At 37.6% G+C, this 16,552-nt stretch overlaps 1 protein-coding gene across 1 annotated transcript in view; it reads left to right on the top strand.

The window, feature by feature from the left end:
* The window catches only part of itfg1 (integrin alpha FG-GAP repeat containing 1), a 435,759-nt gene that overhangs the window by 20,781 nt on the left and 398,426 nt on the right, over positions 1–16,552 (top strand). The window contains exon 6 of the mRNA XM_039763123.1: positions 13,895–13,989. Within this exon, the coding sequence (XP_039619057.1) occupies positions 13,895–13,989 (95 nt within the window). The remainder of the gene's footprint in view (positions 1–13,894; positions 13,990–16,552) is intronic.

The following is a 16,552-nucleotide window of genomic DNA, read 5'->3' on the forward strand; positions in this document are numbered from 1 at the left end:
CCAAAGAAAACCAAAATCCAAAGCGTTAATCATAACACACAAAGTCCTGACTCCCTAAAGTGATTTAAACAACCTCATAAAAAGGCTTTTTATACAAGAATCTAAAAATGTAGCAAAAGACTATCTTAAATAGCATTGTGATGTTGATGTAATGCTGGGAATCACATGGGGAGCTGTCACTATCTACAACATAACTACAGACATTAGAACATACACAAAAAGATGCTACCCATGATTAGAAATGAGAAACATAAAAACAGTTTGTTGACATCGCCCAAACAAGTATATACAAAAATATGTTCAAAATGATGAGAGAATGCAAAATAAAGAGAGGAACTCTACAATCAAAACAACTCAAATCCATAACAGAAATCTAAGAGCATAATAAACTAATAAGTTCGATTTCCTGTTGTTACAGTTTACTGGAAATGCTACCAAACTTCAAATGCAAACTGCGAGTAAGATGTGACCAGCCTTCTGTTGTTCCCAAACATCATGACTACTCTCAATATTGTGTCAGTGCCATCACACTCTTCAGCATCACTGAAACCATGCCAAACACCAGCACAACGCTGTTATTTATTTGTTTCCCATGAAAGTCTCCATCCTTTTTCTCAAATTCATTTGATTCTTGTTAAAGGATGCTCTCCACATCCTTGCTAAATTGGCAATGGCCACTAAATCATCTAGTCATTACTGTCATTCCGTCTTGCTGTCTGATGGCTGCTACAATATATTTCCACAAATCCTGTAATGGTTAATGTCATAATTTAAAAAAAAAATTATTTTCATGGACCTCCAAAATATTGATCTTCAGCGTTTCAGTGTTTCAAAGCATTATTTACTGTGCCTGTTATACCCTTCTCCCATACCTGGCACTTTTATTTTAAGTTTTCATCAACTGATAAATTTGTTGCAAAAGATGCCTTTAATAATACTGAGAAATATTTTAAACTCTTTTACGGCAACAAACTATGTAATAGCAGTGAGGATGTATCTGTCACATTGTCTGTCTGCCATAGAGCCAATTTCTCTTCATCATTTCATTTGCTTGCCATCGGCATTTCCATGTAATTCTGTAGATACTTTCCTTGGTTCCTTGATCAGTGCAGTCTTCATATACAGTTCATTAACTGTGAAACATTCAGATATGCAGGTGAAAATGTATTTTTGTGCAGAATAAGATTTTGTTTTATTTCTTGACATATATGACACACTTTTTTGAAGAGGGAGTAAATTAGCATAAGTACTGAAATAAAAGATGGTTGTGCACATCTGTCATTAAGCTGAACTCTGTTTATTTTATTTACTCTGTAAGGTGTAGATAGCAGAATTTTTACTTGTGCTTCCCCTTAGAATTAGCATTAAAGGAAAAAAATGTAGAATGAAAAAGAATGTAGTTCAGATGCATATTATACACAATACACAGAACCACATGTAATAACCAAGCAATGCAACATAAAAGGCAGCATTTGTTAAGAGCAGTGTACACAGCACAGTATTCAGCAGTTCTTTGATGTTATCTCAGCCTTGTGAGCTTAGGTTATCAGTAATTGCTACCCCAAGGAACTCAGGCATCCAGCCACTTCTGTCAATGCTGACCATGTCCTGAGCCAGCTTCCATCCTCTACAGATCACCTCAGTTGCACTGTGTATTTAGAGTCACATGCACACTCCAGGGAAGACAGCACACTACCTGGCTTGAAGTTCTGGCACTGATGCAGTAAACATGGTTCACCTATCCTGCGGTGTGGTATAAAGATAATTTTTTTATGTATAAATTTCTAAGTGCAGTGTATTCAAAAAGTTTTTTCATTTTTTTCACATTTTGTTATATTTCATCCCTATGATAAAATTGCTTAAATTTTTAATTTTCCTTCATCCAGCAGCACTCCAAATTTGTAAAGCAAAATAGGATTAAATTTTTTTTTTTTTTTTTTTTGAAGTTTGGTAAAATAAAAAACTGAAATATCACATTGACACAAGTATTCAGATGCTTTACTCAGTACTCTATTGAAGAACCTTTTATAGCCTGGAGTCTTCTTTCCTTTGATGTGACAAACTCCACACTCCTGGGTTAGGGTATTTTCTGCCATTCTCTGCAGAACCTCTCAAGCTCTGCCAGGTTGGATGGACACCATCAGTGGACAGCTGTTTTTAGTTCTCTTTCACAGATGTTTGATTGGGTTCATGTCTGGACCCTGGCTGGACCACTCAAGGACATTAACAGACCTGTTCCTAAGTTACTCATTTGTTGTCTTTGCTTTGTGCTTAGGGTTATTGTCCTGTTGCGAAGTGAATCTTTGGTCCAGTCTGAAGTTCAGAGCACTCTGGAGCAGGTTTCCATTAAGTATATATATGGACATTGCCCCCTTCAAGCTGACTAATCTCCCAGCCCATGCTACTAAAAAACAACAAGAAAAAACTCCATAGCATGATGTGGTTGCCATCATGCTTTACTGTTGAAATGTTATTAAGCAGGTTTCCTCCAGATGTGATTCATATAGTTGAGGCCACACAGTTCAGTTTTGTTTATCACAGTCTGAGAGTCAAACTTTAAGTTTGTTTTTGTAAATTCCAATTGGGCTTTTATGTGTCTTTTACAGGAAAGAAGCTTCTGTCTGGCCACTCTGTCATAAAGCCCAGATTGGTAGAGTTTCTCCCATCTCCACACAAATTGTCTGAATCTCAGCCTTATCTAGCATTAGATTCTTGGTCACCTTTTTACTAAGGGCCTTCTCCCACAATTGCTCAGTTTGGTAATTCAATCCATTGAATGATTAATTTATTATTTAAGAAATTATCTCTTGTTAATTTCAAAGTACCATGAAGGAATAATGCGTTATTAAAACTCAAGAACACTTTTAAGCACAGCCAACCTCGGTTTATTATACACTGATCAGCCACAACATTAAAGCCACTGACGGGTGAATTGAGTAATATTCATTATCTCTTTACAATGGCACCTCTCAAAGGGTGGGATATACAGTATTAGGTAGCAAGTGAGCAGCCAGATACTGAAGGTGATGTGCTGGGAGCAGGGAAAATCGGTAACTGAAAGATCTGAGCAATTTTGTTGAGGGCCATATTGTAATGGTTAGATGATTGGGTAGCCACAGACCAGTCAGATTGCCTTTGCTCAACCCCTGTCCACTCCTGAAACTCCTACAATGGGCAGGTGAGCGCTAGGACTGGTCTGATGAATTACGTTTTCTTTTAGATTATGTGGACGGCTGGGTTTGTGTGTGTGTCGTTTACCTGGGGAAAAGATGGCAGCAAGATGCACTATGAGAAGAAGGAAAGTCAGCGGAGGCAGTGTGATGCTCTGGGCAATGTTCTACTGGGAAACCTTGGGTCATGGCGTTCATATAGATGTTACTTTGAATCGATAATGCACCCTGCTGCACTACAAAATTGTTTAGGAATGGTTTGAGAAATATGACAAAGACTTTAAGGATTTGACATGTCCTCCATATTCCCCAAAACACAATAAATTGAGCATCTATGGGAAATGATGGAAAAACAAGCGTGATCTATGAAACCCCCACTTTGCAACTTACAGGACTTTTAAGGATATGCTGCTGATGTCTTGGTGCAAAATACCACAGGACACCTTCAGAGGCTTGTGGAGTTCAAGTCTCAGTGGGTAGGAACTGTTTTGGTGGCATGAGGGGAGATGAACAATATTGGCTGGGTGGTTTTAATGTTGTGGCTGATTGGTGTTTATGATATAGTATATGTCAGGTCTGCTGAAGAACAGTGTTTGGTGATGCCAGCTCTGCATGACATCAAGTCTTAATCTAGATTCTGTAGCTTTTGGCTGGTGTAATGAGCTGCCCTCCCCTTTTAAACTGCTGACTTTTTCACTATATTTAAGAAGTGTTTGAAAACATTCCTGATGTGTTGATATGTTCTTGTAACCTAGGACTTGTAACTTGCTTGTATTTTGTTTCAAGACTTTCACTTGTTGTGATCAATGTTGCAACCTTGTCTTGTAACACTAGTTCCCAAACAGTCCTGATGATTGCTCTATTATGCTGATATCTTTTGCAAGTCAGTTTGGATAAAAGCATCTACTAAGCAAAATAAATGTAAATATAAATATTAGGAGGTGTAGTAAACAAAGCAGGCATTGATTAAGAAACATGAGTACTTAAATGATAAGTCATTTTATTGTCACTGTCATTACAGAGTAGCATTGTCAGTGGTAGGAATAAAAAACAAACAAATAACAGATGTGTGTACTTTAAGTGGGCCTACTATCATAAGTGTGGGTTCCTAGTCAGACTGTGGTTTTTGTTTCGCTTAGTGGATTATTACTCTTCTTGCTTTAGTGGTTGACATGTCTGTTGCTTCATTATATGAAGTGCTTTGAATAGTGAGAAAAGTGCTATAAATGTAAACCATTATTATTATTGCTTTCTGAGCAAATAGTATATACAATACATATTATATTTGGAAATGATTGATCTGGCATATACACTTTAAACACTTCCAAGATTCACAATTAGACCCAAAAATGTCAGAATCATCAGGTCACACTGCCCTTTGGTAATCCTTGACGGTCCTGTTCTCTAATGCTGTATAGTCATTACGAATAACTGGTATGTAGAGGTGCCCTTTCTCTATTTTTTGTGTTCTCTGTCACCACCTGGATGTTGCTAAATGGCTCCTGATAAGATGCAGGGAATATTCCTACTTCCACTGTTGCACCACTCTCCTTGAGAGCAATATACAAAACCTCATCTATGGACTGTCCTTTGAAGACATATGAAGGGGCTACCATGTCTTTGTGATCTCTTACTCAGGGTAATTTCTAAAGACTTGGGTAACCTCAACAGTTTCTTAGTCATAATTGGGAATCTTCAAACCCTGTACTGTTACTTCATTTTATGTCTCTTCTCCTAGAATAGAACCTTTCTCAAATATTTCTACCATCTTTCTGTATATTTTGATGTGTTAAATTGGAAACCCAACTATTGCATACAATAATATGAATAATAAAATAAGAGACACATCTCTCTCTATTGACATATATATATATATATATATTATTTTTTATAATAATGGCAATCTGTGTCACCCTGGGAAAACAAACACCACTTCCATATTGGGAACTTTATGGTGTTTCTTTATGTGTAAAGGGTTATTTTTATTTGTATTTCCTAAATTTAGTAGGGTATATTTAATAGATTGTTTGGTGCAGTCTTAACTAATCCTGACTGGCACACTTACTGTATACACTCTGACTAAATGAATACAAATGATGAAAAAAGATTTAAGAATCTGCCTTTTTTCTTTTTGCCTAGCTTACCAATAGAATTTTAAATGCCATTTGTGTTATTCATTATCTTCAGGCTTTGTTGCACCCCAGTGTCTTGACAAGCCCATTAGGAAAGGGAAAGCTAAACCAATATATAGTTGTTTCCATGGAAACTGTTTATCTTCTTATTGTAAATCATACTTTCTCTTCCTGTGCAATGCAGTATTCTTAAAATGTCATTTTCTTAGTTTTTTTTTTCTTTTTTGGAGCATCTGATTGAATAGTAATTGTTAACTTTTTTGATTATTTCCCACAAAAGATTATACTGAATAATTCAGAGTATAAAACCTTTTGTAGGTTGGATATTTCATCTGCCTGCATTTTTACTGCTCTTATAATGTATAGTGTCTCACAAAAATTACATTTTTAATTTCTTAAGAGACTGCATTGTTCAATCTGTGATGGAAAGAAAACTCTTTATGTTGACAATGATGATATTTGAGCTGAATTTTGTTTTAATTTTATTGATTTTATTGTAATCATTCCATACAGATAGATACATTTTTACAAAAAATAGGATTGAAAACAAATCAACCCAACCCCCACCCCTGAGAAAGAGAGCATGGCCAACGGAGTAAAACTTAAAGCTAGTATAAATACATAAATTGATGAGTTTAATAGGCGGATAAAAAAAAATTGGGAAGAGAATCTATTTCCTCAGTGCTTTAAGAGCTTATTCTAAAATATTATTGATTAGATCCTACTAGGTTTTGAAAAGGTTCTTCACAGATCCTCTAACTGAGAATTTATTTTTTCCAATTTCAAATAGTATAAAACATCAGTTACCCACTGACTTAAAAGAAGAAAGTTAGGATTCTTCCAGTTTAGCAAAATCAGTCTGCGTGCCAATAGTATAGTAAAGGCAATCACAGTTTGTTTGAGCTTCTCCGGTTTAGACCCATCTGGAAGAACACCAAACACAGCTGTTAACACTAGAATTACCAGAGCCTATGAAAAAACTCGTAGATTCGTCCCACCTTAAATCGCTTTGCACCTCTCCATCAGCATCTTAATTGTCCTGTAAATATGTTGATAAGTAGCAAACGGCAAGCAGCTTTCTATCACATCCCCCACTGGTGCACAGTTTTCTCAGCTCGAGTCTGTTTACCTGAGTGTCAGTTGCTTGGAGCTGTATAGAGTGAGAAATCAAGCAAAATCACACCTTTTATAAATACTATATCGTTATTTGGAACACATGCATTTCATGTGTGTTCCTTGTCTACATCGTTAAAACAGAAACGTTTTTCATGTTTTAGTAATAATGACAAAATATAGAGATGAAGTCCAAATATCAAAGACACTTTCACAAAAGGTACAAATATAACAGAACAAGTGCGCTTCTATTCAAGAATATAACTGCAGAAAAAGAACCCGCGTTAGGGTGTGACATTGACATGTCTTTACTACGACCCCTACGGTGGCGCAACGGTATCAGATGTTGACTGGTGTAACAGATTAAGATGCTTGCTCGCACCCTTGCACCCTCAGACACCACGTCAGACACTAGGTAAAAGTCCAATAATGATATTTATTATATCAATAATGTGCACAAAGCACCCTCCACTCCCAAATACTCCAATAATAATAATAACAACAACAATAATCCTCCACTCTCCCAGACGCTTAGCCACCCTGCCTCCCAACTCAGCTCCCCGTCTGGGAGCTCCCACAGTCCTTTTATATTCCCTGACCCGGAGGTGTTCCTTCCCAACAGTCCACAAGTCCTTATTCCTTCCGGGTGAGGGTAAATAATGTTTTTTCTCACCCCGGAAGCCCGTCGCTCTTCCTATGAGGAACTTCCGGGTCATAGGGCATGAAGAACTCTTCGGTCCTCCCTGCAGCTCCCTCTCGTGGCCCCCATGGCATCCAGCAGGGCGGTGCATAAAAACTACATGGTCCATAATGCCCTGCTGGTCTTCTGGGGACCTCCATGCTGCAAGGAGGGCTCCACCAGGCGGCTTGGGGATATTGGCCGGGGTACATGGCCGGCCATATCTTACACTGGTAATCAAAACTTCACGGGTTCGATCCCGGATGAGTCAGTTTTGAGAAGTGAGCTGCTCTTATTCTTACTATTTTAGAATAAAAACATACATTTGATTTCAGTCTGTAACAGCCAGTGTAAGTGTATGATACTCGTAAAGGTTAGGTTTGTTTTTTTTTTTTATTCAGTTTTATTCTCTCAGTCGCGTTCACGATCCTAATCCCCCCACCCCCCAATCTGATACTGCTGTTTTCACATAAAGATGCACTATAGCTCTGCAATCAAGTTGTGACTTTACGCTGTAGGAAGTAAGTAAATAAACCAAGGTAAATAAGTAAATAACATTCGATCTTACATACAAAGTACAGCGACAGCAGCTTCCACCTTCAGCTATAGACTCTCCACTCTAGTGTTTAGATCTGGACGGTGCATGTGCCCAAAACGTTAACACTTATATGTTACTTACAACTTGCCTGAAGAAGGGGCCTGAGTTGCCTCGAAAGCTTGCATATTGTAATCTTTTTAGTTAGCCAATAAAAGGAGTCATTTTGCTTGACTTTTCACTATGTTACTTACATAAAAGCCAGATCGAATGTTATTTACTACACAGCTGTTTTCAAATAAAGACGTGCTATAACAGAGGTGAAATCAGATCAGAGAAAGAGAACAGAAGCCCTCCCCACAAGAAATATCCACTCACATACAAGAACAATGCAGCTGCACCAGGCGTAAAGGCGAAAGATGGCACAAAGTCAAAGTCATCCTGCCAATCACCTGTCCTTCAAAAAAAAAAAGCACGGCTTACAGAGCTCGCCAACGTATTGTGCAGACTCATGTTTGTGATTACTGTATGTTTTGCGATGGTCTTTACATAAGAAGCATTTATATGTTACTTATATAAAAGCCAGATTAAATGTTACTTATCTTGATTTATTTACTTATCTTCCAACAGCGTAAAGTCACAAGTATACAGCAGAGCTTCCTCTGTTTGATCGTCAAGGGCATGCTCACAAATTACACGTGTTATGCCATAAAAAATACCTGCTGACACATTAGTACGCGAGCAGTGGTCTGAGAATGCAGTTAGACTTTTTTTTGGGTACATACACCACGTTAGTCTTTAGATCTGGACGATGTAGCGTTGGCGAGCTCTGTAAGCCGTGATGTTTCTTTCAAGGACAGGTTCTTGGCAGGATGATGCCTGACTTCGTCCTGTATCCAAACGGTGCCATCTTTCGCCTTTACGCCTGGTACAACTGCGTTGTTCTTATATGTGACTGGACGTTTCTTGCGGGGAGGGCTTCTGTTCTCTTTCTCCGATCTGAGTTAACCTCTTTATAACGTGTCTTTATTTGAAAACAGCAGTGTCAGATCAGGGAGAGCATTAATGCGAATGAGAGAATAAAACTGAATAAAAAAGCGCTAACTTTGACATGCACTATAAATTTACAGCGGCTATTACAGACGTTAATTAAATATATGTTTTATTTGTATAATATTAACAATAATAGCAGTTCTCTACTCAAAATGGTAAACTTGAGAAACTGCCAGCATCGAACCCAGAACCTCTTGATTAGGAGTCAGCAATTCTTAGCATTACAATACGCAAGCTGTCGCATCAACCGCCTATTCTTAAACTATTTTCTTTTTTCTTCGGTTATATTCTTGAATAAAAGCGCACTTGTTTTGTTATACTTGTACTTTTTGTGAAAGTGTTTATTTGATATTTGGACTTCAGGCTTCACACCTTATACACATGTCGTAAAGACGGTCCTTGGGTGTGTGTGGAAACTGTTAATATTTGAATCTGATAATTGTATATAGTGCAGAACTGACCTCTCTGTACTATACTATCCTCTGCATCTCCTGGAGTTCAAAAGAAATACCAACATGCAGCAACAAGATCAGAACAAAAAACCAAATGCGGTCACTAACTACAACCGCATGAAGGTTTGCAAATGAATATAATGTTGCATTAGTGCAGCAACGTTTTCCGAAATGTACAATACAGGTCGTAAAATGAATTATTCCAAATGTCATATATACCCAAATTTCTCTTTTTTGTCAGCGCGGCTTTGACATCATGGATCAGAAGGCGCATACTAATTTAGTGTGAGCAGGAGCATTCAAGAATAAAACTGAATAAACAAAATTGACATCCACAGTCATTCTCAGTCACACACACCACTCACATCCACGTCCAAAGTTTTCCCAGTCTCGTCCGCGCACAAGATCTGACACGGTTTTCAAATAAAGAGGGGGTGTAACAAAACAAGTTTGTTTGTTATACCACGTCTTTATCTGAAAACGGAGTCAGATCTGGGGGATGTGTGAGAGCTTGAGCATGAGTGAGAAATTAAAACTGAAAAAAAAAAACGCTAACTTTAACTATAAATTTACAGACGCAAATCAAATGTATGCTTTTATTGTATGATATTAACAATAAGAACAGCTCACTAGTGAAAATGGTAAATCTGGGAAACAGCTGATATTGAAACCGCGACCTCTTGATTGGAAGGCAGCAGTTCTTAGCATTGCACCACGCAAGCTGTCCTATTAACTGCCTACCGTAACCTGCTTTCTTTTTTCTTCGGTTAAATTCTTGAATAAAAGTGCACTTGTTTTGTTATACAGTCATGGCCGCCCCTGGAATTTTCCCAGAAAGTGCACTATTTCTTCCAGAAAATTGTTGCAATTACTAATGTTTTGATATACACATGTTTATTTCCTTTATGTGCATGGGAACAAGAAGAAAAAAAGCCAAATCTGAAATCATTTCACACAAAACTCAAAACCCGGGCTGGACAAAATTATTGGCACCTTTTATAAATTGTGGGTAAATCGTTTTATTGTTGTTTGAACTCACCTGTGGCAAGAAACAGGGGCTGGCAATATAGAAATCACACCTGAAGCCAGTTAAAATGGAGAAAGTTGACTCAACCTTTCTGTTGTGTGTCTGAGTGTGCCACACTAAGCACGGAGAACAGAAAGAAAAGCAGAGAATTGTCTGAGGACTTGAGAACAGAAATTGTGGAAAAATATCAACAATCTCAAAGCTACAAGTCCATCCATCCATCCATTGTTTAACCCGCTGAATCCGAACACAGGGTCACGGGGGTCTGCTGGAGCCAATCCCAGCCAACACAGGGCACAAGGCAGGAACCAATCCTGGGCAGGGTGCCAACCCACCGCAGGACACACACAAACACACCCACACAACAAGCACACACTAGGGCCAATTTAGAATCGCCAATCCACCTAACCTTCATGTCTTTGGATTGTGAGAGGAAACCGGAGCACCCGGAGGAAACCCACACAGACACGGGGAGAACATGCAAACTCCACGCAGGGAGGACCCGGGAAGCGAACCCGGGTCTCCTAACTGCGAGGCAGCAGCGCTACCACTGCGCCACCGTGCCGCCTTACAAGTCCATCTCCAGAGATATTCATGTTCCTTTGTTCACTGTGCGCAACATAATAAAGAAGTCCACATATATATGTATTGTGGAAAACAGCCTGGACGCAGACAGGTAGACAATGTTTAATCACACAACACACGTTTATTTACAACTATTATTTATAGTGCACACAACCCAATACTCCCTCAAAGTCCTGGCCCTTACACAATGCCTCTCTTCTGGTCCACCTCCACTCCTCTCCTCTCCTGTCCTCTGAGCTCAGTTATCTTCCACCTGACTCTAGCCATCGAAAGGAGGGAGGCAGCCCCTTTTATATCCACCTGGATGTGCTCCAGGTGCCTCCAAGTGAGCGACTGCCGACACTCCCCGGTGTGGCAGAAGTGCCGGCTGTGCACCCGGAAGCACTCCAGGTGTCCTTGGTCGTCTTCCCCCCAGCACTTCTGGGTGTGGCAGAAGTGCTGAAGACCAGGGCTCTCCAGGCATCTAGCTGTCCCCTGGCTGTGACCACGGGCCCCTTTATAGGGTTGAGCTTCTAAGCTCTGTTCACGTGGTCCCCAAAGCCACCAGGGCAGTTGCCCCCTCGTGGTCTGGAGGAGGCGTAAGCCCTCCTCCTCCAGTCCTTCCGGGCATCCCGGCTGGGTGCCACCCCCATCTGCTTGCAACAGTATATTTAAATAAATAATGTGTCTCAAAAACTACTTCTACAAAAATGTTCCAAACTAATAGGCATGGTCTGTTAACTAAATGGAGCAGACTGCAAAAATCACAGTTAAAGAATATGTTTTGGATTTTACTAATTTTTCCAAATTATTTCTTCACAGATTTGTGTGTGTTTGAACAATTTTGTGTTTTGGTATTTTTTAAGCTAATCTTTACATTTTTTTACACGTAAATGTATATTTATTTTTTTGTCTCTTGTTTCTGAAGCCTACTGTCCCAAGGATTCAATGTACACTACCTTCTAAAAGTATCCAGGCCACCCACACTTTTTCATTATTTTGTTAAATTTCAGTCTTACACTAAAATCATTTAAATTAATTGTTTCCCTCTTCCAGAAACACAATACCTCAGAATGATAAATTGAAAAGTAGAATTGATATTTTTTTCAGATTTACTAAAAAAATAAATAAAAAAAAATTAAATGTCACATTAATTCAGTACTTTGTTTGCAATTACGGCCTGGTATTCTTTTGGATGTGATATGACAAGCTTTGCACTTGATTGTTGGGATTTTCTGCCATTCTTCTCTGCAGATGCACTCAAGCTCTGTCAGGTTGGATAAAGTTCATCAGTGGATAGCCATTTTCAGGTTTCTCTCTGAGATGTTCAATTAGGTTCAGGTTTGGGTGCAGAATATTTACGCAGTTGACCTGAAACCACAAACATCTGAAGCAGGTTTTCATTAAGGATATCTCTGTACATTGTCTATTCAGCTTTCCCTCATCCAAGTCTAGCCTTTCAGGTCCTGCCACATAAAAACAACCTCACAGCACGATTCTGCCACTACCATGGTTCAACATTGGAATGATATTGCACAAGTGGTGAACATTGCCTTCTATGCTCCAGGCGTTATGCTTAGAATTTAGACCATACAGTTCAATCCTGGTTTCATCAGGCCAGAGAAATTTGTTTCTCGTAGTCTGAGATTCCTTTTAGGTGTTCATTGTCATGGAACTTTTTACCATTTCCTCACAGGTTTTCTGGACAACAGTCAGAGTGACCATTGGGATCTTGGTCGCCTCTTTTAAGGCATATTTGCCCTGATCGCTCAGTTTGGCTGAGAAGTCAGTTCTAGAAAAGGCTGTGGTTGTTCCAACAACAACAACATTTATTTATATAGCACATTTTCATACAAAAAGTAGCTCAAAGTGCTTTACATAATGAAGAATAGAAAAATAAAAGACACAGTAAGAAAATAAAATAAGTCAACATTAATTAACATAGAATAAGAGTAAGGTCCAATGGCCAGGGTGGACAGAAAAAACAAATGGCTCCAGATGGCTGGAGAAAAAAAATAAAATCTGTAGGGATTCCAGACCATTAGACTGCCCAGTCCCCTCTGGGCAGATCCAGATCCAGTTCCAGATTTGTTTAATTTAAGAATTACAAAGGCCACTGTGCTCTTGGGAACCTTTAACTCCACAGACATTTTTAGTAGGCTTCTCAGATCTGTGCATCAACACAGTCCTGTCAGTGAGCCCTGCAGGCCGTTTCTTTGACCTCAAGGCGTGTTTTTTGCTATATTACATATTGTCAACTGTGGAACAGTATGAGATATAGACAGGTGTGGGCCTTTTCTAATCCTGTCCAATCAGTTGGATTTACCATAGATGGACTCTAAACAAGGTCTTGAAACACCCCAACTATGACTGATAGAATGGGATGTAAATGAGCTAAATTTCAGGTGTCCTAGCAAAGGATCTGAAAACTTGTGTCAATCCGATATATTAATTTTTTATTTTTAATATGGCAGTATCAGAGACAAGAAATAAAAACTATGCATATTCTAAAGTAACTATACTCTATTATTGTGTTACGTTGTTTTTGCCCAGATCGAACCACATTTTTAGTCCACATTCGAACCCACAATGTTACAATTTCTAAAATCACTCAGTATACAATTATTTTCTAGTGTGGGTACTCGATATGGGCCCAAGCAAATGTAACCTTCTATGTCAGGGGATAATTTCAACTCTTTTCTGTGCAGGTATTTATTTATATGTTTTTATACATTCAGTTCTCACTCTTTTTCGATACAGTCCTCAGTCTTCTTCCCCAAAAGCCTACTGGTCACTTTTGAATTACTGAAAAATAGTGTGCTCTTGTGGATTGTTCTTCCTACTTCCCACTGAAGCTGCACAGTACAAGGAGGATTTCCTATTGTGTTTGCCATTTAGATTCTATAATTATATTGTAACAGTATGTTGTGGAGGGCAGGGAACATAAAATGTATATGCTAGAGCCATCCATTAGGCCTTCTTAATGTACAGCAGAGAGAAAAATGGCTAGCCAAACTACCAGGCTTGTTTAGTCAGTTGGGTGGTGCGCTTGGCTAAAGTTCCCCAGGAGAAACCTGTTTGTGACTGAATTGAATCCACTTTGAAAAATTGTTCTAGCACTTTATAATGTGTACATTAATAAATATATAAATATTTTTTTCTTTCACAGAAATATTTCATGGTATACAGCGCTTGAGGCTGAAATAATAATGCGTGTGCCCCAGTCACATGCGTTTATTGATCTGGATAAAGATTTCACCACAGGTATGTACAATATGATGGAATGATATATACTGTATCTTCAGTTAATCCCAGTTTTTCTTCTGTTTAAATTAAATGAACTAGCCTTTGGCATAGTGAACTAAAATATGTTTAGACATATTTCAGTGATTGTGAAAAGCCAGTAACATTATTTGACTTTCAGTATAATAGAGAAGTACATTTTCAACATAATGTACTTAGTGGATATCATTTTCCTTTACTTTTTAATGTACATATTTGTTGAAAAATAAAAAAAAAGATCTGCTTGTTTCAGAAGTCTTTTGAGTGTTTTTCTTTCTACTGTTTAATTTGTGATTTGAATGTCATTAATAATAATCAAGTGGAGTTTAGATTTGATAATTTTCTTAATAGCAAATTATTTTTACTGTCATTGAACCTTTCTTTGTATTAAATATGTTATTTAAGGATTGGTATGCCATTTCAATATTTTGAAGCAAGCTTTAAAATGCAGGTTTTTAGCAGGAGTGGTTTGAATTCTTTTGGTTAGCATGTAAACAGTGTGTGTACTTTTCAGGGAAGTGGGTTGCTCATTTGTAATCATGTTTATTGATGTGACTTGATTAACATCTTAAAGGCCTTTACCTATTTTTTTAATTCTTTCTTAATTATTGTGGACTAAAAGTGTATTTATTCCTTTTGTGTTCCACTTGAAAGTAGATCCTTAGATTTTTATTGTGTACCCCAGTGTATGTGCTACTAACATAAAACAGTTTCATATTTGTTGGATTGGAAATATTTGTCAAATGCTATGGAAATGCTAGACATAACATGCTTGAATAAAATAAAGGTCAGATTCAATAGCCTTGTAAAGAATAAGAAGATTGAGGCAGATCAGGCAAAACATGAAGTCAACAATTCTGTGTATTTTTAAGAGCAGATCAGGGAAGAGTGAAATCTTATAAAACAGCTGAAAGGGGAGTGAATTATAGGGTAGTATTTATTTTTGTTTAGAGTTGTCCATTATTTTAAGGAACTTTTTAAAGAGCCTAGTCAATAAATGGCTAATTTCCTGAATTGAATTCAAAATATTTAGATAATAATAAACCATCTGTTGATGGGAAGGTACAAGTGGAGTATATTAATCTGTTGCATTTTCACACAAAAGATACAATGCATTTTGTAAAAGGAAGCAAGTTATTAAATAATTTGAGCAGAGGTTAAACACTGTTTCTTTGACAGAATCAAATTAACCAACAGGTATTAGGTTGCATTAGCACTTCCATTCGGTGGATTATTTTCTCTAATCCAGGTTTTTTAAAGTTAATCACCCTGTTTGTCCTCCACAGATGGAAGATTTTCAGTAATCTGTTGTTTCTATCAATATGTTAACACACTGTTCACAGGCTGAGGTCAAGATAGGAAGCGTTTTCCATTCTTGGATTCAGTGCATTTAAATTGCTGTTTAGCAAGATTTATGGGACTGACTGACAAATTCTCCTCCTACCTTCTAAACTGGATTAGCCTACCTTTAAATATTTAAATTTCACTGTAAATGGTTTTTAAGAGGCATGTTTTATAGACTTATTAATATTGTATATTAAAATAGTACACTTTAATGTAGTGGTTGTTACTATGCAAGCAAATTGTTTTATCTAATTAAGAGAGTAGAATAAAAAGAGATTATTATTGGTGAAATGATTTGCAAATTATTAATTCTTACTTGTATTTTCCTTTTTAATATTATATTTAATAATTCTTTTAATTTTGTAAATGGTTATGGTTTGCAGATTTGTTTTTTAGACTGCAATGAAATTCACACATTGTATGAGTCTTTTGGCATTGAATTTGAGAATTTTTAAATGTAGTACTAGGGTGTTGCACCGTGTTAGCCATTATGAATGTACACATTCAGCCTGATCATGACTGTGCTATGAAGCAACCTTACAAATATTACAGTGGAACCTCGGTTCACGACCATAATTCGTTCCAAAACTCTGGTCGTAACCCGATAAAACCTACACCGGCTTTATTTATTTAGTTATTTATTAAAACTGGCCCTTTTGATGGGAGCTGTGGACCCACTATACCACAGAAAGAAGCTGGGTTGAAAGGAGGTTACAGGTTAAAGTGAGGATCCTGTGAGCTCGAAATCACGTCACATGGTCATAGTGCCATAACTGATGCTCCCTCAAAATTAGCCCGGCACTATATATACAGTACCTCTGTTGAATTCACTTGCCCTTTATAATACCCTAAAAATCTTTATATCTATGTCCTGCACCTGTTATTTTCATTTTGACATTTCAGTTTAGCACCACAGTCTCTTTACTTCATAAGCTCATCAGACTGTTCCTCCATTCTCCCCTTTTCTTTTTACACATTTTTGCTGTCATTCTCCTCAGACTGACTGTTTAACCTGACATAATAATGATATAATGATATACTATATGGAAGAGGTAAATGAATTTCTGGATTTTGCAAGAATAATGAATATGTTTTTTTTAAGTTTTATGTACTATACTGCAAAATTTCATATTATGTTCAATGTAAAAGAATCACTGTGAGAAATGCATTTGAGCAACTTATCTTAAATTATTTGTTTTAT

Source organism: Polypterus senegalus, chromosome 9 (genome assembly GCF_016835505.1).
Source record: "Polypterus senegalus isolate Bchr_013 chromosome 9, ASM1683550v1, whole genome shotgun sequence".
NCBI lineage: Eukaryota > Metazoa > Chordata > Cladistia > Polypteriformes > Polypteridae > Polypterus > Polypterus senegalus.